A 24337-nucleotide genomic window follows, 5' to 3' on the forward strand; every position below is an offset into this window, starting at 1 on the left:
AAAAAAAAGGGTATTTTCTTCAATTCCTGTATGTTTTCATATCGCAATATATATCGCAGGAGAAAAAAAATCACAATGTCAGTTTTTTCCAATATCGTGCAGCCCTAATGACTGAATCTATAAAAGTAACACGTTTCACGCAATGTTAGTAACTGTAGCGTGATTACTGAATTTATAGAAGTAATGCGTTACATTAGTCCGTTACCGACAAATGTAATATTATTACAGTAACGCGTTACACCCAACTCTGTTTGGTCCCTTGATAAACTCTAAAAATACATACAAATATGAGGTTGTATCAACACCTCATACAGCAATTGAATATCATAGTCTTTACAAATGTATTTCTAACAGACGTATTGTATCTGATTACGTAACATTATTTCACGTCCACCCTCTGTATATATTTAGTTATCGTTAACCAGGTGATCCCCGAGCCTGTTTTTCAGGCCTCAGGCTCGAAAATTACATTCCCAGAACAATTGACTATAACTTAACTTCTAAAAGGGGTAAATTATTAATCTTTTTTCTCAAAGCAATGATAAACCTGTGAGTTGGATGTCATTTTTTTTATTTTAAAGTAAATTTAGATTGAACATAGTAAAACATTTAAAATGATAGTGTCCGTCCCAAAAAAAAACATGACTTATAGTGAAAACCACCCTTGAATGATGGGATGGTAGACTAAAAGCTTTAGGACTCCAAACTACAACATATAATAAGTACCCTGTATCAAGATTGAGGCAAAACAAGTGAATTTTGACCTTTTTAGAGAGATTTAGAAAAAAAAAAACACTTCTGGGGTCATTTGGGTGGATTTTCCATATCTCTGGCCCCCCTTGTTCGATTTTGATGATTGACACCCCTTTTGAACCGTTAGAGCCAATAGAATCGAGAGGAAGTTCCTTAAATCCATCTAAACATTACCCATTGGTGAATGAGAGTGATGCGTAGCCAGAATGCCCAACACCGGAAGCTGTACACTAGCAGCTAATATGAAATCTCCGTTATTGACATAAATATGAAGATGGATTATCAGAAATCATTTCAAAGTGACACAGACACATTGGATTAACCTTCAGCAGCGTTTTTATCGTTTTAATGCCATTGAACTCAACTTTTGATCAGAACAACAGCATAGGTAAGAATTTCTCCTGTGTTTGCTCCGTAATGCTACGTTGTCTGATGTCTGGGTTAGCTTCCCATGTCGTGAGTTCTGATCGCTCAGTGATGATACTTATATGTTTGGAATTTCTGGAATCTCAGCTTGCTAATCGATATCGTGTTTGTGCAGATCGATAAGTAATAAGGGTATTTTACCCTGAGTTCTGTGCAAAGTGTGTTAGCATTTTTTCGCTCAGGGCTAATTCAGAGCCTTCGTTATTACCCTTTTGTTTCGTTTCGCTAAAAATGGTTAATATTGTCTGAAAGCTGAGTTTCTTCCCGTTAAGGGAATATGACACATTCGTAGTTTATTAAATGTTAAGAGACCCTCAGACGCTGTTTATTGCAAGATGTTGCGTTTTGCCCCCCGTGGGGTTTAACTTAATTGAGTTGTGTCCACTCCTTGTTGTTTTGCCCCTTGTCCTTATTGCTTTCTGGCTCCAACGTTTCCTACTCCTCTCCATCCACCTCCCGTAGCTAGATGACGTCTGACTCCAGCACGCATTGCTGGGTGTACTCCTTCACCAGCTCCGCGTTCAAGATGTTGCAGCAGAATTCCATCATGGGCTTCCAGAGTGGGGGGTCCAGGAACACCTGGCACGTCACGTGACCCGTCAGAGAGGCAGTGTGGTGCTGCAGGTGGCACAGGAACTGCTGTCGGACAGGATCCAGTTCCTTACCGAACATGTCAATGTTCAGGGAATACCTGGTTGAAAAGAAGTGTCCTGGTCAATTGAGTGAAAATGCTTTCTTGTTCTACAATAACTTCTGGAAGTCTTAACCCTCCTGTCGTGTCTGTTAGTCCCCCCTTACTTTGGTGTTCCCGGGAAAATGTGTCCGTTCTGTAACTTTAACTTATCTTACATTGAAACAAAAACCATTAGAAATCACCACATTTTATTTAACACCCTGTTAAGATGCAAACAATGTCTCAGACTTCTGGTTTACATGAATGGGTGTGTATTATCTGATGGATGAACAGACTCTAGAGTTACCCATTCATTTCCTATGCTGGTCATTTTTGACTCGGAGCACCATCATTGTTACAAAGTTAATTAAACCACTCAAAATTGAAAGAAAGTGGTGATCAGCAACTTTATATGTTCAAATGCCGACTGTGGAGGATATCATAAGGTCTTGACGCAATCAAATATAAAACACAATATATTTATGATTGATGAAAGAAGTAATCATTCCAATTTGATCCGAACATGAGAGGAGGGTTAAAACCACTATGTATATAACAAATTATCAAATCTGGCACCAATGGTATTATTGTAAGACAACATTATTGCATATTTTTCTGCACAGTAGTTGTCCCTGAATTGAAATGATTATAATAAGAAAGAAAGAAGAGTTACCAGTCATCTCCAATGGGCACCCTGAAAGGGAATGTACAGAGGCTGGTCACAGTAGGGTTGGCCACATCATCGACCATCCAGTCGATGTCCTTCTTCAGTAGAATAGCCATGTTACTGGGTAGAAGCTTGAATGGCTGCCAATCTTGAATGATGGTGGCGTTAGGAAGGACCCCAAGCATCCGATCAGAGGTCAGATACAGCCGGCGGATTGCTGTATTGTTGAGACGCACTGGAGGAGGTTTGAAGGAGGTGGACAAAGAAGATTGAATATCTCCAAGACCAAGATCAGACAGACGCAGCTTGAGTTCTTCAGCCCTGAAGCGCACCAGGAGAACACCCTATAGAGAAGAAAGCCAATGCATGAGCTGACCATGGACTATATCGTATATATTTACATCAATATTGTAACCAACGGACTTATATTGAGGCTTATAAAGCACAAGCCGATACATAGAAAGGCTTGTTGCTTGTACCTGCTTGGTTATGAGACGATATTTCTTGAAATCCTTTGGTAAGAGCTGATCTTCACGGGTCAAGCGGGTTACTTTGACATCAGGGAACTTGGATTTGACCAGATCAGAGCAAAAGCGCTGCAGAACCCCAATCACACCCTTGCCCCTTTCCTGAGGGGCGACACGTAGTGCTTGCACCAGCATAGTCTCCCCATCGTCAATCACAAACACTGACTCCAGAGCAATCTGTTGAGTAGAAAAAGAAAAAAAGCGAAGAAAATCATTGACATGTCCTTTTTAGAACCATTTCTGAAGCTGGTCTGGAGCAGCATAACTGACAAATTATGAATGATCTTAAATGTCTAAGAGATTTGGGAAACAAGAACATGCTAATCAGAGCATGAAACATGAGCCAATTTCTGTGTGGCAATGGCAGCAGACAGTGGCGGCTGGTGGAATTTGTTTAGGTGTGGCTCTTGACATAGTGACCAAACCAAAAAAGGGTGGTTCGGGGGGATGCTCCGCCGGAATTGTTTTTGGAGAAATTACCCCTTAAATTATGACTTATGGTGATGTTAGAGGGGGGAAGGAGAAGTTGAGGCTTAAAAATATGAGAAGACTGATCAATACCTCCATAATCTTCAGGGTGGAAAATATTATTTATCAACCTGAAGATCTACCACTGTACCAGGAATTTGTATTCTCAGAACTGGTCTTTGTTTTTTTCTTTCTTAAAACTGTTCACGTTTTATGAACCAACACCTCCACCAAGTGGCTTTATCCCTGCATGTGGGATATCAAAACTGTAGATAATGTGTTTCTGGTCATTAATAGCATCTTTTCAGTCGCATTAATGATATGCTATTAAATGCTTCATATCAATTACCCCGTCACAGTCCACGGGCACATCGTATCTGTCCCCGGCTGTTTGAAGAGCAAGCATGGGAGACAAAAGACAGCATTTACCTGTTTTTATCCAGCTAGCCAAGCCTTTTTGGTGTACCAGCTACGTGAGAAGCCTCGTTGATTCGTTTTGTTTTTTTCATGAGCTTGCTGCGATATATACAAATCGGGTTGGTCCGGTCCAAGGTCTTTAAGCAACAGTTTATCTCCCAAACTTCTCCTTTCGAAAGGATTGGAGATTAGCTCTTGAACGGAATTGGGCGGAGACCGAGGTCCGGAGACTCCACCTGCACACGAAGCCATCCTCATCAACTACTGCGTCACCCGGATACGAGTCACTGTCCAAACTACTCACAGACTGCACTGGGCGCTGGCCAGTGGCGCCCTATGAACATCAGATTTGACGACGCTGATTGGCTGAAATTATGTTTCGGCGGCATAGTTTACAGACAGCGACAGTCAACAATGTGTTGGCTGCTGGCTGCACTGGCTCAGGGCTCCTCTCTTAGCGCCCAGGCGAGAGAGGGTAAGGATACACGGGCAAGGCCAGGCAGGAAACATGTGACTTATCAGTAACTTTAGACATCGTAACACCATTTTAAACGAGATTTTATTGTAGATTATAGATTTTCCTGATACCAATTATATAATATTTACCCTTCATTAAAACAATTTTTTTTTAAATATATATTTTTTTATGTGGGAAGAGGGGGGGGCAGTGCCCCTATGGGCCGGCCGCCACTGGTAGCAGACTAATTAATGTACCACCAGAAGTTTAGCTTGGAACCACTGATCTTTGGAGCTAGAAGGAGCCAGTTGAGATCTTTCAGGCATCTTATTAGCATGTTTTCTGGAAACCTTCTTTTGTCACTGTGTTCTGTGAATGTCCAACTGGAAGGAGAACCCCAAAAACTCAGAATAGCTAAAGAGATTATGCATTTGCCCTGAAAATACCTTGGGATGACCCAGGGTATGTTGGGAAGAACCCTTTGGATACTTTGCCTTCTGTCACTGAAAGCTATCTAAAACACTTGCAGTTGCTGAGAAATGAAACAAACGAGGAATGGCCTTAATTATCCATCCATCCATCCATCCATCTTCTCCCGCTTATCCGTGGTCGGGTCGCGGGGGTAGCAGTTCCAGCAGAGAGCCCCAAACTGTCCTTTCTCTGGCCACATCAACCAGCTCTGACTGGGGGATCCCAAGGCGCTCCCAGGCCAGAGAAGAGATATAATCCCTCCACCTGGTCCTAGGTCTATCCCTCGGTCTCCTCCCAGCTGGACGTGCCTGGAACACCTCCCTAGGTAGGCGCCCAGGTGGCATCCTAACTAGGTGCCCGAACCACCTCAACTGGCTCCTTTCGACGCAAAGGGGGTGCGGTTCAACTCCGAGTCCCTCCCGGATGACCGAACTTCTCACCTTATCCCTAAGGGAGACACCAGCCACCCTGCGGAGAAAACCCATCTCGGCCGCTTGTACCCGCGATCTCGTTCTTTCGGTCATGACCCATCTTTCATGACCATAGGTGAGGGTAGGAACGAAAATGGCCCGGTAGACAGAGAGCTTTGCCTTCTGGCTCAGCTCCCTTTTCATCACAACGGTGCGGTAAAGCGACTGCAGTACCGCTCCCGCTGCTCCGATTCTCTGACCCATCTCACGCTCCATTGTTCCCTCACTCGAGAACAAGACCCCGAGATACTTGAACTCCTTCACTTGGGGTAAGGACTCATTCCCTACTTGGAGTGGACAGTCCATCTGTTTCCTGCTGAGAACCATGGCCTCAGATTTGGAGGTGCTGATCCTCATCCCAGCCGCTTCACACTCGGTTGAACCGATCCAGTGAGTGCTGAAGGTCGCAGACCCATGAAGCCATCAGAACCACATCATCTGCAAAAAGCAGTGGTGCAATCCTTAGTCCACCGAACTGCAGACCCTCCCCCCCACGACTACGCCTCGAAATCCGATCCATGTATATTACAAACAGGATTGGTGACAAAGCGCAGCCCTGGTGGAGGCCAACCCTCACCTGAAATGGGTCCGAGTTAATGCCGAGGACCCGGACACAGCTCTCGCATTGGGAGTACAGAGATTGGATGGCCCTGAGAAGAGACCCCCTCCCCCCATACTCCCGCAGCACCTCCCACAGTGACTTGTTCCTCCTCAATCTGAGGTTCGACAATCGGCCTGACCCTCCTTTCGAGTACCTTAGAGCAAACTTTCCAGGGGAGGCTGAGTAGTGTGATGCCTCTGTAATTGGCACACACCCTCTGATCCCCCTTTTTGCCTTAATTATGACAAATCTAATTTTTGACTTTTTAATTTTAAGTAGTGCCGGGACTTTAACGTGTTAATTAAGGTTAATTAAATTACACAAAAATTAAAGCGTTAAAAAAATTAACGCATTTTAATCGCACTTATTTTTGCACCGCGGAACGTTTCTCACTGGATGAGTTTCAGGGGTACCGATTATACTGGTGCACCAACTAACGTTCATGACTTCAGACAACAACAAACCACAGTGAACAATAGTCAAACGTGAACGAAGAAGCTGATGAGACCGCTTTGGTTGGCCCCGTGGATGGGACATTTTGTTTTAAAAAACGGACGGATGGAAGCGTCAATAAGAGCACGGTTGTTTGCAAATTATGCAAAAAGGAATTCGCATATCACCGCAGCACATCAAGCCTCAAGTATCACCTCAATGCAAAACATATAGCAGCTAGCGTGGAAGCTAGCGTGGACGTTAGCCCGACTCGGAGTACAAGGACCCACACCCAATTCGTGTTGATCAAACAGTGGCCTATGCAACAGAGAGATTTTATTTTTCATCAGGATATTGGAAGAATAGGAGGGATTGAGGTCAATCACTGGCACTTTTTTATTTGATTTTAAATGGTACACTTTATGTTGAACTATTTATTACGTTGTTGGTGCAACTGGCACTTTATGTTGAACTGTTTATTGTTTTGGCCAAGGTTATTGAGAGAGTTGGACTGAAATTGATTAGATTTTTTAAATCAACTGTTGGTAAATCAACAAAGTCTGTTATGGCCTCTGAAGCAACAGAGAGATGTTTTCTAATAGTCAGGGTTTCCAATGTTCTGAATGTACTTGAAAGTATTGTGTTTTACTTAAAAAACAAAGTGTTATAGTTTACAGAATGTCTACCTACCTATAGGCTACCTGAATCTCTGAAATGTACTATATTCCTAAATATGCTATTGCTACACTTTATGGCAAAAATTGCACTTTTCTGTTGGTCTTTGTTAAGAACCACCTTGAAAAAAATAAATAATGTTTTGTTGCTTAAGCTTATGTGTTCAGTCATTATTCAATGGTATACTAAAATCCATGTGAAAAAAATTGCTTCTCACTGTTCTCAGGTCAGATATTTATATGTGATTAAAAATGCGATTAATTTCGATTAATGAATTACAAAGCCTCTAATTAATTAGATAATTTTTTTTAATCGAGTCCCGGCCCTAATTTTAAGTCATGAAACTTTTACTTTTGCAGAAAGAAATGTCTTGGATAAGAAAACTATTTTCCGACTTCTGTAATTCAAGAATTCAGCTTTTTATACACACAGCAAATTCGCCAGTGAGAAAATCCTGGTGTTAGGGCTTTTGGGGGTAAAGTGTTGTTTTGGTGTTACATTTAACATGATTAACACCGCCTGTTGTTAACACACTATATAGTACAGGGTTGGATCATGGTGTTAAACATATTTAACGACAGATAGTGTGTTCTCTCAATCCGGGTACTTTTACATGATGTGCGTGAAATTATTTAGATCTCCACCATCTTTTTGATGCAATCATCAGTCTCGAGAGACCGCAGTCCGTGACGGTATAAGTTATCGCTACGTTTCATAATTTGTTCCCCAGATAGCTTACATTGATTTTGCTTGAAAATACAGTTGTGTGTGGTAGGTAGCGTAATAATGTTTTTGTTCCTAGCTTGCTAATAATATTTGATTGTCTGGTCATGACCAGGTGCAGGTGCATGGACCATACAGTCAATGCTTGCTTGCTAAACTGTCGAATTAGATATGGATGTCTAATTAACGTTAGATATGTATCATAAAATGTAATCATTACGGAGACCAATGTATTGCACATGTCTATCGTTAGTTCGACAGCGAGCCAACAAGCTCTAGTGTCCGTAAAAAAGTTGTTCGATAATTGCCGCCTTTTCCTTTCTAGCATGTTCTCCGTCTAACGGAAGCAGCCATCAGTCCGTCTTGCAGCAAGTGTCGAACGTGTGCCCTCGACAGACTGCAGTCAGTGAGTGACGATAAGTTATATAGATAACGTTACATTTAATTTAAATTGTTCCCCAGTTATCTAACATTACTTAATTTGAAAATAACGTTACAGTTGTGTGTGGTAGCTAATAATGTTTACTAGCTTGCTAAGAATATTTTTCTGTACTGGCCGTGCACCTGCTTGCTAAACGTTAGCTAGCTGGCTAGTTAGCTAGCCGGTTAGTTAGTTAGCTGTCTAGCTGTCGAATTAGACACGGATGTCGAATTAGATAACATTAGCTATTTTACATAATATTATGTCATTACGAACACCAACGTATTGCACATGTCTTACGTTAGTTCGACAGCTAGCTAGCTAAGAGGTTCTGGTGTCGGTGCCTATCGGTATAGTTAGCTAACTTCGCTAACAACATATTTCCTTTCTAGCACTTTCTCAGTGTCACCTAAGCAGCCATCAGTTGCTGATATCATATATGCTGATATCTGGAATGATTTATTGGTCATTGTAACTTTTAACACCAGTTTGTTGTACATCATAGTACCAAAACACTACATTTGATACTAGATTTGTGTTCACTTGAACTCCCAGAGGGTTGAGGCTAATGCAAAATGCAACACCAGTAGCTATAATATAACTAATGTTGGTGTATAACTATTATATAATGTGCATTCAATACTAGCTCAGTGTTAGATGGGGTGAATTGTTTCACTACTGTAGTGTTACTCTACACCAGAGGCCTCATTTATAAAGCCTTGCGTAGGATTCAAGTGGGAAGGTTGCTTACGTAGGACAAAGCAAATAAATGCGCACAGGCATTTTTCCGATTTATAAAACACTGCGTACCGGCGTAGGAAGTGCGTACGGCACGTCCTACGCCGGTTTCCCTTTATAAATCACAATCGACTCGAAATGCGGTGCAGCTTTTGCGGGCTTCACGTAACGCCCATATCTGCCTATAAACAGTCAAAGAAACGCCCTTTCATTCATTCATTCATTTTTGACTGACTGCATGGAGAAGATCGCAGGAAATGAGGACAGAACAGCTCAAACATCTCACACCGTGTCAGATTCTGGTTATTTTGGGAGGTGAGATAAATCCTATTGTTTGGTGGATGCAGTTTGAACCAGAGTAGCAGCGTGGTCCGAAAAAGGTTAATGACAAAATACACATAACCTTCCTCAGGCAGTTTGTTTGTGCCGGGGACAGGAGAACCCCCCCCTTGATGAGAAACTGTAAGAAAGTATCGGGGGATCCCTGTGGAGTGGAATCAATTAAAAAAATATATATTATTTGGTGGTTTGTGTTCCAGCTGTCGATCAGCTGTGCGCAGCGTCTCCACTGCAGCCTGTGCATCTCAACCCCCCCCCCACCCCCCCCTCCGCAGCAACTCTATATCCACCAGTTAAAGGAAATAAAACTAATGTGTTGTGTTATATTAGCTGTACAGTTTACCACATCTGGTGCTCTTACTTTCCATACCTGTGTTTTACGAGCGACCTATCAAGTAGGCTATCGGCAAACGGCATAAAACATTATTAAACGTGATAGTATATAAAACCATGCTCGTATCTATAACCTATAGAAATGCAACACGGCGTCAGTTTAGACGTAATTCTGTCCTCCTGCTTACCGCATCATTTATGAGAAAACATTTCATAACAAGAGAACATAATCGAGGGGTGATCAATAACATATCCGTATTTGTTTATTTCTCCCAGTTATGTTTCTGTGTGCTCTGAGGAGTCTCAAACACGCGTTTGTTAAATCATTTTAAGCTTGGCTTTAATTAATCTTTGAAAATGAGTTCTTCATTTATGATAAATGAGAGGTAACATTTTATTTATTGTATTATTTCCACATATTTCTCCATCCTTCCTTCTACCAATGGTCTCGCAGTTTCTCGTCTCTCCCGTGTTTGTGCTTAGTGCGTACGCATGGGTTAGAGCAGTGGTTCTCAACTGGTCGGGTCTCGGGACCCACTTGTTCCTTAGTCAATACATCGCGACCCAACATTTTGAACCACTCAAATCTATTCAACAAAAAATCCTGCAGTAATATATACGCTTTGCAGCAGACAATATGAATGAAAGTGAAGTACAGTGCATATATCCCTTCACAGAACAAAAGAATGCTTTTAAATAAGGTTTAATGAGGTGCTGGAATCAAAGCTGAACTGGATCACATAAAAAGGCCCACATGCTGGAAACCTAACCCCAGCAGGGAGTCGGGGGGGATTCTCCCCCAGGAGATTTTTTGAAATACTAACATATAAACTACCCATTCTGGTACACTCTGAGAAGAAAATAGATAGATGTATTACTACCCGACATATTAATAATATTTGATGCCATTGTTTGTTTTTCCCTTTGTTCTGACAGCTTGCTGCTCCCCACAGAGAGAAGAGCAAAGAGGAGATAGTCTGTGTGACTTACTTTGAATTGTGGGTAAGGGTAGATAGCCCCCATTGTTCTGTGACCTGTCAATCATCAGACCGGGGGTCATATTTCATTACGTGTTCATTTCTATCTGAAGTTGTACCCATGGATGTATAAAGAAGAGTTCTACCGCAAAGTTATTCTCCGTGGGGACTTCCGGCAACACTCTTGATTCTGATTGGCCAGAAGACTCGAAAAAACCTCAGCAAAGATGTTTTATTGAGAAGATGATCACTACGTGACAGAAGCTTTCAAAACCGTTTATGGTCTCTGGTACTTTCAGTCCAACGCCTACTGCATGCACAGCTTTAGAAAATCGGGCCTTCAAAATAAAAGTTTGACTTTTTCTCCCAAAAAAAAAAAAAAAAGGAATTCTTTTTTCCAATTTTTTTTTTTTCACTCACAAAATCTGCAATCCACTCGGAACGGGTTCGCGACCCACTTTTGGATCGCGACCCACCAGTAGAGAACCACTGGGTTAGAGTTTGCATGGAGGACCGCACATTTTCCCGTCAAGTTGGTTTTTTATAAATCCCAAAAATTACGTAGAAACCGGCGTATGCCATCTTTTGAACGTACGCACCGTTTATAAATGGGGCCCCTGGACAGTGTAAAATTGAAGCTGCAGCCAAAACGGTTTGTGTTGTTCTTATCGGTCTTGGTGTTCAGTGTTGGTGGTCACATCTTAAACTCTAAGTGTTGGTATAGTAACACTGTGATAGTGTTATATTGTCAACACTTTGCAAAGTGTTAATTTAACACTTTGCTGGTGGTTTCCATATAAACTCGTGTTAAAATTAACCACATGGGTGTTGAGATTTCAAATTAACTGTGCATCCATAAGTAATTACATTGCTCATCATCAAATATGTTTGATTGAACTTACTACTTTTCCCTGTTTGCGGGCCAATATGACGGTGCGGTTGGTCTCCTGCAGCCAGTCCATGTATCTCGTGGGCAGGTAGTCAAGGCCTCCATCTATACCCTGGCTTATGTCCATGATCTCATCAAAGTCCTCCTCAGTGGCCCCAGAAAACTGAAGGCCTGCCTGGGACAGGGCCTCTGGGAGCTGGCGCATGGTCAGGCTGGTGACAATCTTCCTCTTGAAATAACTGATGAGATACAAAGTGGGGGAGAGGTTATTATGGATTGTAATTATTTTCTTAAACAAGAATTGGGAAAGCCTAAGAGTTGTCCCAACCCATATGGAAAATGCTGCAGCTCGTGTACTAACCAGAGTTAGGAAAAGGGACCACATTACTCCTGTTCTGGCTGCCTTACACTGGCTCCCTATAGAACACAGGATAGAATTTAAAATTCTTCTTCTGGCCTACAAAGCCCTTAATGGGCAGGCGCCATCTTACCTTAAAGAACTCATTATACCCTATTGTCCTACTAGGGCATTGCGTTTCAAGAATGCAGGGTTGTTGGTTGTTCCTAGAGTCTCTAAAAGTACAATGGGAGCCAGAGCCTTTTCTTATCAAGCTCCACTTTTGTGGAATCAGCTTCCAGTTTGTGTTCGGACGGCAGACACCCTATCCGATTTTAAGAGTGCGCTTAAGACCTTCCTTTTTGATAAAGCTTATAGTGATAAAATAAAATAAGAGTGCATTTATGTAGACACCTTGTGCCTCTTCACCTATACATCTTAGTTCTTACTCTTTTTCCGTACTGATGGTATGTCATTTGGTTCTGTGTGTAGACGGTGGAAGCAGGGAGAGGCATATATGTGCCTTGATCACTGCCGAGTCGACGCACAACTGTTGATTGGTGTCAGTGCCAGAAACACTTTTTGGAGCAATGCGCTCATGGTAAAGATGTGGCGCATACATCTTAGTGCCTACTCTTTTCCCTCACCCTATCCTAAGGGAGTGCATGTACGTAGGCACGTTAGTTTTGCTGCTATAGGCTTAGCCTGTCGGGGGACACCTTGCTTCATCCTTCTGTCTGTCTGTACCTGTGTACTCTCATGTTCCGAATAACCCAGCTTCCCCCAAATCTCTTTTTGGTGTTTATCTACACCGGGATCCTGAGTCGTGGCTGATCCTGTTGCTGTGGTCCTGAGTCCTGGATCCTGAGTCCTGGATCCTCTATCCTGAGTCCTGATCTGAGCCCTGGACTTCGAGTCGTGGCTGAACCTGTCTCTGCGGTCCTGCCAGACTCTCACCATACTACTTCCCTGAAGGCTTCCACAGGATTGTTGACATCTTCGTGGATTCATCCTCTTCTTACAGACACATACATTTCCAAACATTTTGTCTACCTACTCTGTAAAATGTATTATCTTTTCAATTTACACACGGCATCTATTGCACGTCTGTCCGTCCTGGGAGAGGGATCCCTCCTCTGTTGCTCTCCCTGAGGTTTCTCCATGTTCCCCTTTAAACTGTGGGTTTTCTCTGGAAGTGTTTCCTTGTACGATGTGAGGGTCTAAGGACAGAGGGTCTAAGGACAGAGGGTGAGAGGACAGAGGGTCTAAGGACAGAGGGTCTAAGGACAGAGGGTGAGAGGACAGAGGGTCTAAGAACAGAGGGTCTAAGGACAGAGGGTGAGAGGACAGAGGGTCTAAGGACAGAGGGTGAGAGGACAGAGGGTCTAAGGACAGAGGGTCTGAGGACAGAGGGTCTAAGGACAGAGGGTGTCGTATTGTCATAGTGATATTCTGTACAAACTGTGAAGTCCACTGAGAGAAATGTAACATTTGTGATATTGGGCTATATAAATAAACATTGATTGATTGATTGATTAATTGATTGATTGATTGATTGATTGATAAGACACATCAAGACAAAGTCAAGATCAAAGTGTTGTGGGCATTAACCAATAAAAAAGTATATTGAATAATATTGAAGAAAAGAGTGCACAGGTGCCAGGTGTTAAAGGGCACCTATCATGCTATTTTTAGGCATATATTATGAGTCTCAGATATATATACAAATATATAAAACATGTCTATGATGTGTTTTTTTCAAAATACAAACAGATCATGCATTTCAGAATCCCTCATATCCCTCTGTTTCAGCCCTGTTATGGCGCTTTTCCACTGCAGCACGCAGCACGGCTTAACGGCCCGCTTTTTTAGGGCTAGTTCCGGCTCAGGGCTACTTTTTCATTTTTTTTTCGAGGTTGTTACCGGGCCAACAACCGGGCTGAGTATGCTAAACTAGTGCAAGGGGGCTACAACTACAACAAGACAAACATATATGACCGTGATTTAATTTAATACACGTTTCTAAATGATGCTGAAGTAACAACCATGAATTAATGCTTTGACAAGTCTGCAGACAGACGGCAGGCGAAACACCTTTTAAAATGCGTGTTCTCTGAATGGAGATCGGTGAGATAAACCTCACTGAATCTAGTGGTTAAACAATTAGCAACCCAACAGCCAAAGCAGCACTCACTGCAGTGACATCAAGCTCTCTGAGCAGGGTCAAAGTAAAAGTGTTGGCCCAGTCTAATGATAAACAAATGACTTCACACACAAAGTCCAGAACAACGAGTTAACCAGGTTAAAGCAGTGAAGGAGGAAGCAGCATCTGCATGTACCAGCATGTTGTTGTTCATACCTAAATATATAAAAGGGAGGGAACCTTCACATACCTGGAGAGGGTGCAGCTGGCTGCGTTTGAGAGCAGGTAGGAAGGGAACATGCTGACAAAGAGGAGCAGTGTGTGTCATCTGTCGATCACAATATGCAGTAAGTAACTGACGTAAAATGCTAATTGTTACAACAATATTAACAATCAATAATGTCATATATTATAATATAGCACATATGAAATCCATTTTCCTGGAAAAATAGTCCCATTACTTTTGATACTTTAATAGTGAGAGTAAAGGTGGGGTAGGTAAGAATGAAGGAACCGGCTCGAGTGCGCTAGAGTTTGAAAATACACAGCCGGAACAAATCTTCCACTTCCTCACAGAGCCCCTCCCCCAACACACACGGACGCGCTCATGACCAATGAGGGCACGAGGTAAGTTTGAGCACAGATGGAAGGCTGACAGGCAGGTAGGACATCCAGTTATTTTAGCCGGCTCAGATGATTGGTCGTGCTTTTCAAAGCGCCACAGCTTCCACAGATGAATTTTCTTTATGGATTTGTTGTCAAAGCTCTTCAGATATTCATTGCTATCGGGATGTTAAGAGCATCCCATGGAATATAACAACAAGTGTGTCTCGAGCCGGTTTCTCAAACTGACCTACCCCACCTTTAAGGATGGTTTTAAATGCATTTACTTGTGAAAGGAGGATTTGACATGAATGGTATTGGTACGTTTACTGAAGTAAAGACTGAATACTTTTTGTCTGAACCTCCTCACAGTCAAAGTTTCTGTTGTATAAGAACGAGGTCAACGTCTTCTTTAATATCAGACAGTTTGCCAAAAGCTGGCGCAGGAATGAGTTCTAAAACCAGCAAATGATTCAGCATTTTGGCACTTCCTGTGTCCTTGATTTCTTTACATTTTGTTCTACGACATTGATCAAAAACCCTGCACCACTGTAAATGAGGAGAGAGTTATCAAAAGTATTGTTGACATCATATCAAAGTAATATCACCAAAAGTAAAATATTAACGGCCAACAAAAGAGAAGCAACTGGAAGATTTCAGAAAGAAGTATAATCTGTATCTGTATAAAATGCCAATTTACGTAGAATACAGAAAATGTACCAGTACCAATATACAATCAAAAACATACAATACACAAGCACAAAGACAAATGACATTAGACGAGGTCCCAGTTCTGGTTTTCCTTAAAGAGTAGTCCTACCTAGAGATCTCTTTAAATCAGATTGTGGTTCTAACAGAAGTATTCAGTGTGTTTGAGATTTGTAGGAAACTCACCAGAGATTCTGCTGTTTGTTGAGAAACACCTGAGATCGTTGATTCTCCTCCAGAGAGACACAGAGCAGGAGACTCAGTTGTTTTGTTTATGCATGGGTTTTTTTGGTTGTTGTGTTGTTTCCTGTTTGCTCCTTTTACCCCTCACGACACAGCTCCTTCTCTGCAGGGCTGGTGTGTGACAGGGGGCGTGGCTGGGATTCTCCCGGCTGCAGATGAGGCACACCTGCTCTTTAAGAGCCTGGCCCTCACCTCACTACTCTGCCAGATAATTAAATGCTGTTCAACGATCCAGAGAGCCTTCCTGCAGCCTTTAGTCTAGTTTTGTTCACTTCACAGTTTTTTAGCAACTGTTAGAGGCATTTCCTGTGTTGACAATGAGTGTATTATTTTGTTATTAATTTAGATCTTAATATGTTCTTTCCATTTATGTATTAGCACCGAATTAAATATTCGGTGAAAAACCTTGATTTACTGCGAGCCACACCTGTGATATAAGGAAGGGGTGGGACTGAGCGTGAGGAATGAACGGGGAATGGGAACAGTCTTTGACCTCACGTTACACTGATCATTTTGTTTATTTTGTTTGTTTAAATATATGGAAGCAAATAAATCGGCCAAGGAAGGCAAAGAAATCAGCGCCTACAGAGCTTCATTTGGATGGTTTTTAGCGTGTGAGTCGAGAAGCGGATCCCTGTTGACGTGGCACAGTTTTAGATATCCCACAGGAATGGGCCACGACAGCAACTTTTTGAGTTTTGGCCTGGGACGTTTTCCCTCTGCTTTGTTTTTGGACCGTTCTGCAGCCAGCTGTCTTCAGTACCTGCCATGGACTAGCTTTCTTTATTAAACACATTGAAACTTTATAGCTTTGGGGTCCTAGTATCCACACGCCACATCAGTAGCACAAATGCTGTCTCTGATAAACTGTTCACCTTGATCTGAAGACGTGGCATTAAAGTACTGAACACAAAAACTGTTATTTAAAATGGTTAAATCTATCGTATATTGAAATCCCATATATCTAATGTGTTCTTAAATTAACCTATTTATTGACAACCAGGGATTTGGGAGTTTATCTCATTTTAATGTTGAATGCTCTGAATCTTTCTCTGTTTAAGTTAAATGCAATCTAGATCATTTATTATTTCATGTTGGAATGTCCAGGGTCTGAGGTCCTCTGCTTTTGGCCTTAAGAGCAGGACCCCAGACTTCACCAAAGAGTTAGGAGATGCAGATGTGATAGAGGAGACATGTCCACTGGTTGTCCCTTAGGCTATAGAGAGATAGTGGTTCCATCCACCAAACTCAAAGGAGTGACCCAGGGCGGGGGCTCAGGAGGAATGCTGATTTGGTACAAGGCAACACGTGCACACTCAATAGAACTCATCAAAAAAGGCGAATTTTCAATTTGGCTCAAAATAAAAAGAGAGGTGGTCGCCATGGATAAAGACATGTTCATGTGTACGGCATATACCCCCCCATCAGAATCACCTTATTATAGTGAAAATAGTTTCTCCATTCTTGAAGATGAGATCAATCAATACCAGGCCCAGGGAAGTGTACTGATCTGTGGGGACCTTAATGCCAGGACAGGTATAGAACCAGATTCTATTAGCCCACAGGGAGACAAACGTATACCAAATCAGCATTCCCCTCAGCATTCCCCTCAGCATTCCCCTCCCTTCACATCCCCACAGGGACAACTTTGACAAAACTGTCAACAAAAGCGGGCAGCAACTACTGCAGCTGTGCCGAACGCAGGGCCTGTACATTGTTAACGGTCGGCTTCGAGGGGACTCCTTTGGTCACTACACACACAGCTCTCCTCTTGGCAATAGCTCAGTAGATTATAGCATCACAGACATCGACCCCTTCTGTCTGAGGGCATTCACAGTCAGCCCCCTAACACCTTTATCTGATCATAGTAAAATGACACTCTACATTTGACCAATCACAAACATGGAGAAGCGTACTGACAGCGCAGCGTCATACTTCCTGAATGAAAAGTCAACTTTTTATTAGTCAAATATGAAGACGTTAAACTTTAAACATCCATGACTGAAACACTTGATCCAGGATCAAAGCCACATAGCTGCACCTGCAAGGTGAATACAGCTGGTAACAGAACAAGTGTTTGAATGCGTACATGAACAGGTTTATGATATCACTGCCCCGTCTAAGACACCATCTGACTTTCATTACATTTGACTCGAGTGTTTCCTCAACTTAATGTGTTGCTTCAAATAATCCTTCTGCATCCAGTATGTGACACTGTGAGTGTTGCACGGCCAGATACGGCTCAGTCATACCCCTTTCCCTCAAACTATTCGAGGAGAGTGCATTTACGTAGACACGTTGTGCTTCTCCACCTCTCCTAGGGTCAAAGTTCATATGGCTAGGGATTACTTTTAGTCTAGTGGGTAGAAGGGGGTATCATGCACCCCCCTGAAATATACTTCTAATCAGCTTTTCTAGATTGGAAAAATTGTGTAGAAAACGATTAGCTATGTTAAGGATGTTTAGGATGGCAGAAGACACTGCACTACCCAGAATCCTCAGCTATCATTTGGGACTACACCAGTGTGCTTTGCTTGACAAACCCTGTGATTAGTCCTCAAGCTCTGTGATTGGATGTTGGAGTGACAGTAATATTATTATTAAGTATTATTTAATGTTTTAATAAAGCCTAATTAGTTTGTCTGTTTTTGCACATCCTCCTATTAATATCTTTGGACGTCCAGCACTAAATTGTTTTATTGTAGAGATCACTACAGTATCTTCTTAATATTTTCTTTTCTATATTTCTATCATTGACCTTCTACTTTCCCCCTATAGAACAGACCTTAGGCAAGGCAAGGCAAGTTTATTTATACAGCACCTTTCAACACAAGGCAATTCAAAGTGCTTTACAAAAATGAAAGACATTAAGAAAAAAGCTTTTAAAACAGTCATTAAAAAGCAACACAATCTTCCTGCATTGCATTACTCTAAACGTGTAATAACGTGCTTTAACCAGTAGGTGGTTTGGGTTAAAAAGCTGTCATGTTTACAGTGTTAACACAATAAAATATACTGCTGTTTCCGGTTTAGTTTACGACGGATATATTTAGTTATTGTTTTGATATTTTTAACACAAAAGCGATGAAAAACCCCACAGCAATACAGAAAAGATGGTCTTAACATGACCCAGCCGTCTAGTAGTTAATAAAAAACAATAATATCAAAACAAAATATTACTACTAACTTTATTGTGAAATTCAAACCGAACGGTAAAAGAATAGTTTCCGGTCTATTCTGAGCCCGATCTCTGTGGATAAATAAAGAACTACGACAGATGTGTAATATATTTAATGCAGCCGAACCATTTATTACAATGCATTCATGTGATGACTTTCAAAGAGTAAAGCAAGCACTGCTGAATAAAGTATGATTTTAACTTTTACGAAACGTTTTTTTTCATATGGAATGCAGTTGGAGGTCAACCAATCACAGAGCTTGAGGACTAATCACGGGGTTTGTCGAGCAAAGCGGAACGATAGCTGAGGATTCTGGGTAGTGTAGTGTCTTCTGCCATCCTTTACTCCGAAAAAATATTTGTTTCTCCGAATCGAAGGGGAAAAACACAAAATCCTCCGTTATCCAATGGGAATTGACGCTCACATTGCCTTTAAGGGCAGCCGACACATACGAATGCCGTGCTTCCATGAGCATCAAATCCCGCCGCAGATGGGAATACATTGCAATCGGTTGAAAGCTCTTTGCGTCCCTTTATGAAACTGAAGGAGCCTAGGAGCGTCACAACTGCACGCCACGGGACCCTGACCAAAATGTCGCTCCTGGACGATTATGGAGTGAGAGTGTGTTGTTATAACATGTTGTTATGTTCTCTCCACTATGACAGAGCCTTTTAATTGTGTCAACAAATCAGGTTTTGGCGGCGTATGGGCAGCTTTGTGAGGGAGACATTATCTGGACGGTACCTTCCAGACACGTTCTACCATAAGTTAGAAAGCCTAATAGTGTGGGGTTATGGCCTATTAGCACAGACTGAGAGTGTCTCACAGGGGATATTTGAGAGTCAAATCAAAATCAAATCAAATCAAAATTATCTTAGCCAAATGCGGGCGGTGGCCGTGAACCGTCCCAGAGGAGAAACATGAGAGACGGGATGATGGTAGTAGAGGTATGTGAGTTCTCACCAGGGACGAGAGACTCTCTGCGGCAGTCGTACAACATCCCGAGGCTGAAAGGCCGTCCGAGCGCCGCCACCTCCATCGTGCAGCTGCCTTCCGCCGCTTTGAAGGAACTGAAAATAATCAATAACAGCTCGTTAGTTAAAGGTCACCAATTATGCAAAATCCACTTTTTGTGTTAAGAGATTCTGAAAGTTTCAGGAAAAAAGATTTCGCTCACTTTTTGTCCTGATCCATTTCTATAAAAACCTGTCTGAAAATGAGCTGATCAGATTTTGGCCACTTTATGATGTCATAACGATGTTTTCGCTTGTGTACAGTGGCGGCACCAGGGTATGGCTGGGGTAGGCTACAGCCATACCAAGAAATGGCTTAGTCCCACCATGAAAAATGATGTTAAAGTAAGCAAAATAAAGTCCGCCAACTCGCGGAGTAAATCACACAGACAGCACTTAGTAAGATTGATTTCAGTAGCCACTTGTCTGGAAATACCGAAGACCAGAAACGGTTTTGAAAACTTTTGTCACGTAGGGATCGTCTTCTCAAGAGAACATCTTTGATAATGTCTTCTGGCCAATCAGAATCAAGATAACGGCGTGGTGTTGTCACAGGAAGTCCTGACGGAGAATACTTTTACGGTAGTACATCTCTTTATACATCGATACAACATTACGTGTTGATAGAAATCAACATGTAATGAAATAAGACCCCACGGTTTGATAATTGATAGGTGTGTGGGCTGTCTTTCATTTTGACACACAGAACAATGGGGGCTATCCACCCTTATCCACAAAGTAAAGTCATTAACACAGCCTCTTCCCTCTTCTCTCTGTGAGGAGCAGCAGGTTCAGCTTTCAGAACAAAGTAACAACAAACTAAAATGGCATTCATTTTTTTAAATATGTCGTGTAGTAATAGATTTATTTATTTTTCTTCTCAAGAGACCAGAATGTGTATTTTATGTTAGTATTTCAAAAAATCTCCTGGGGGAGAATCCCCCCAGACCCCCCTGCAGGGGTTGGGTTTTCAGCATGTCAACTCTTTAACCTGTGGGGAAATTGCAGGATTGGCTCCAGGTCGCCCTTTTTATTTACTACAAGACAAATGTGCCTTTTTATTTCATTCAGTTCAATTTGGATTGAGACAGGGAAATAATCTAAACCTCACACGTGACGTTTCACTGTGAAGGGGAGTGATATAGCGTGTATGCAATTACATTGCAAATACTGACTTGAGCCCCACCACTGTATGGGTTAGCCCTACCGTAGATGACCCAACAAAAATACTCTGGAGCCGCCACTGTTTGTGTAACCATTAGCCAATCAGCAACCAAGGTAACCCCCCCCCCCCCCACCTTATCATCTGAATCTCCTCCTAGAGCACCATTGTGTTCTTTTTAACCAAATATCTCTCAGAGGGGCGTGGGGAGGGGCTCCTTATTTTCATCTAAAGCAGGGGTGCCCAACCAGTCAACCAGGAATCTCCCAGTCGATCGCAAGATGTGTCTAAAAATAGAACAACAATATTCAGTTTTATCGTTAATGTCCTATAACATAATCTTCCTGTGCCAGAATAATGCAGTTGAACGCATCAAAGCTTTGTGATTGGCGTGACCCCATGTGTCGGGGCGGGGCTGGTGGGCAGTGGGCACTAGTTCGCTGACGCTGTCAGTGTCAACAGGAGTGACAGTCCGCACACACACAAGACCGCAATTATGGCAGAAGCAAAAAAGCCCAAAATATATAATTTTCACTCCGAGTGGGAGGATGATTATTTTTTTTTTGGTTCCAATTCAAAGTCCATCCGTCTCATCTGCAATGCGAGCGTGGCTTTACCGAAGAAGGGTAGTTTAGAGCGGCATTTCAAAACGGTGCACAAACGCTACGATATGGAATTCCCTCCTAATTCTGCCCTACGCTCTTCTGTTCGTTGTGTGCACATTAGGGATGTGCATCTCCATCACTGAGGCCGATGCGATGCGCATCTCGATACGTTACCACGATACGATACATTAACGATACCTTTGAAACACCAGGCGATGCGATACGATACGATTCACCCCTGTTGCGATACAGTTCGATACGATTTGATTCAACATTATGCGATTCGGGGCGATACGATGCGATTCAACACGATGCAAAAATAATGATACTTCAATATGGTACGACAGAGGATTTTTGTTTTATTCCTGATATGCAGCAAATCATACATTAACAAAAAAGTGCTTTACATATTTGGTACTGCACATCCCATCATACCGTTTATTTTTTTACCTTTAAAAGCTCTCCAGAGTACAATTGTATAACACCTCACAGTTAAACAATGTAAGGATGCATTGCTCATGATTAACAATGTGCAAATAACAGCTACCATAGAGCAATGCCCATACAGCTGCCAGCCTGATGTGCTTAACACTCAGAGGCTAACACACCAGTGAGCAGAAAGCAGTGGTTTCTATCTGAACAATAAAGAAAACAAATAACCTTTCACAAACAGGTATTTCATAACTGCTTACAGTAAGGAAGACATTTAAATTATTATTGGCCGTCACAGGCTGCTGTAAGCTAAACATCTCTCTCTGACAGAACACCTCACAGAGTGATTTAACTCATATGTCTCTTTCAGGTTTCTCTTTTCAGCCGCAGACCCCATGTCTCCTCTTTATGTGCGTCGCTAAGTTCCTCGTACTACTTGTGTACTTTAAAGCGGCTCGGCATCGTTAACAATTTGCGAGTGATTTTTCAAGTTGACCGTCTGTAGTAATAGTGCCGCGCACATATACCATCAGGACGTTACTGATGGGGTGCGGCTGCGGAGTGATACTGTGTGTATGCAAGTCCGCATCTAGGACGGATCTATGTATCATGGCTGTAGACCTGTTAAGTAATAAAGATACCTCATACAAAGGTCTGCGGATACCTTATTACTCTCCATGACCTGCGGTCAACTATATAGCATAAATGACTATTACACCGTCTTTCTTGAACAATCCGAAGTGTTGCCAAACGTTTGATTTGTAGGTATTTTTCGCTGCGCTGTGTTTCTCTTTCTCCTCAACTTCCGTGTGTGTTGATAACTGAGACTCTCGTTCTCCGTAGTGGCGAAGCAAATATCAAAGATCGTCTCTGCTGAACGTTGACAAGATAAGGGGATTTTATATGAATGAATCGGTTTTTTACCGATGCAAAGACGCTACGCAATCGATGCATCGCGAGTTCAACCCAAACTGTAGCCGATGTGCACTCTTTCAACCGGTGCACTCGCATCTTGAACGTTTATGCCGGTGCACCGATGCGAATCGGTGAATCTTAACATCTCTAGTGCACATGTAACAGAGTTAAACATGAATACATAATTATAAGTTTGTGAATGTTTAATTCATAATAAGTTGTGAATTTCAAGAGATGAGATTGTTTGATTAAATATTTTAAGTTTTGTTTCCGTGGGAACACCTTCCCGTTGCACGTCTTTGTTTACTTCCGGTATGTATTTTTCACCCACCGCGGACTGGCCATCTGTAGAATCTGGAGAATCACAGAACGGCCGGCCGTCAAGAGCCGGCTCGATTCGCTGACGGCCATTTATGTTTTTAAATGGCATAATTTTCGCTAGCACCCCCTCTCTATTTGGACTGGTAGATCTCGGCAGACTGGCAACTTTAAAAGTAGCTCTTGGTTCAAAAAAGATTGGGCACACCTGATCTAAAGTAACAGACAGAGAATCAGCACTTTTGAAACAGGGCTGAAACAGAGGGGATTATGGGTAATGCTGCAATGATCTGTTTGGTGTTTCAGCCAATCAGAGACAGGCTCTGTATATATATATCTGAGACCTGCGATATATTGATGAAGAACAGTATAATAGGGGACCTTTAACTTCAATGATTGGGTAATATCATGTCCAACCTAATATTTAATGTAAACACAGACCATATTACAACACGTCTCATAGTTTCAAACAGCAACGTTTCTGATTGGCCCGTGGGTGTAAAGCCCGCCCACATTTTAGTGTCGTCATGACGCAGCAAATCTGGATCAACTCTGTTGTTTCCCCGTTTTTAGAGATTTGGGTACAGAGGAAAAGAGAGAGGGGTTTATTTTCTGACACTTTGTGAGTCTCCTGACCCACCAGGGACACATGTTGATGTAGAGAAGATATCAAAAATAGAATTTTGCGTAATAGGTGACCTTTAAATCAGACTGTGGTTCTAACAGAAGTATTCAGTGTGTTTGAGATTTGTAGGAAACTCACCAGAGATTCTGCTGTTTGTTGAGAAACACCTGAGATCGTTGATTCTCCTTCAGAGAGAAACAAATAGAAACAGAGAGACTTGTCTCGACTGCAGCCTGCGGTCTGAGAGAGTGATCTACATCATCTTTGGTCTGAAGACCTTAAAGCACAAGAGATAAGATAAGAGAAATATAAAAAAACGAAGGAAAAACTACAAACTTCGAGATCCTCCTCACAGTTTAAGTTAATGATCCTTTGTTCATGTGTCAGAACAAGGTGTGTTAGTCTTCCTTAATTCCTTACATGGCCAGAGAGAGCTGCAGGAAGGGAGCCAGCATTCAACACTTCCTGTTGCCTCGTCGTGAGGTCAATTGGTTTTTGTCTGTTTTTGGCATGAATGAAATATCGTAAATAGTAAGAAAAAAACTAAAAGAATTCAGTGCACTCCATGACACAGAGATAACGTCTCTCGACTGCAGC

The 24337-nt window shown here is 42.1% G+C and overlaps 1 protein-coding gene across 5 annotated transcripts; it reads right to left on the minus strand.

Moving 5' to 3' along the window:
* Positions 1-1071: 1071 nt before the first annotated feature.
* LOC307018660 (histidine N-acetyltransferase-like) lies at positions 1072-24324 on the minus strand. Of its 5 annotated transcripts, none has more exons than XM_079649006.1 (7): positions 23879-24324; positions 19634-19740; positions 15435-15481; positions 14188-14265; positions 2999-3223; positions 2526-2863; positions 1072-1870 (listed from the first exon to the last, which is right to left on the minus strand). In XM_079649006.1, exons 2-7 carry the CDS (start codon positions 19707-19709, stop codon positions 1642-1644), a joined length of 993 nt encoding a protein of 330 aa, XP_079505132.1. In that variant the 5' UTR covers positions 19710-19740; positions 23879-24324; the 3' UTR covers positions 1072-1641. The 5 variants fall into 5 exon arrangements, with proteins under 5 accessions (XP_079505132.1, XP_079505131.1, XP_079505129.1 ...); XM_079649005.1 differs by lacking the exon at positions 23879-24324 and adding an exon at positions 11471-11696 and having other exon boundaries at positions 19634-19706; XM_079649003.1 differs by lacking the exons at positions 14188-14265; positions 15435-15481; positions 23879-24324 and adding exons at positions 11471-11696; positions 23129-23244.
* Positions 24325-24337: the final 13 nt, after the last annotated feature.

The sequence above is a fragment of the Notothenia rossii genome (genome assembly GCF_949606895.1).
Source record: "Notothenia rossii genome assembly, chromosome: 9".
In the NCBI taxonomy this organism is placed as follows: domain Eukaryota; kingdom Metazoa; phylum Chordata; class Actinopteri; order Perciformes; family Nototheniidae; genus Notothenia; species Notothenia rossii.

Bases quoted from the DNA above. Each gene is read 5' to 3' on its own strand.
- LOC307018660 (XM_079649003.1), bottom strand. From the start codon at position 23,227: ATGCCATTTAAAAACATAAATGGCCGTCAGCGAATCGAGCCGGCTCTT. The intron at 11,697-19,633 runs GTGAGAACTCAC...GTATCTCATCAG, and splicing joins CAGAGAGTCTCTCGTCCCTG to TTATTTCAAGAGGAAGATTG. The intron at 1,871-2,525 runs GTAACTCTTCTT...CTTTTCAACCAG, and splicing joins GTGCCCATTGGAGATGACTG to GTATTCCCTGAACATTGACA.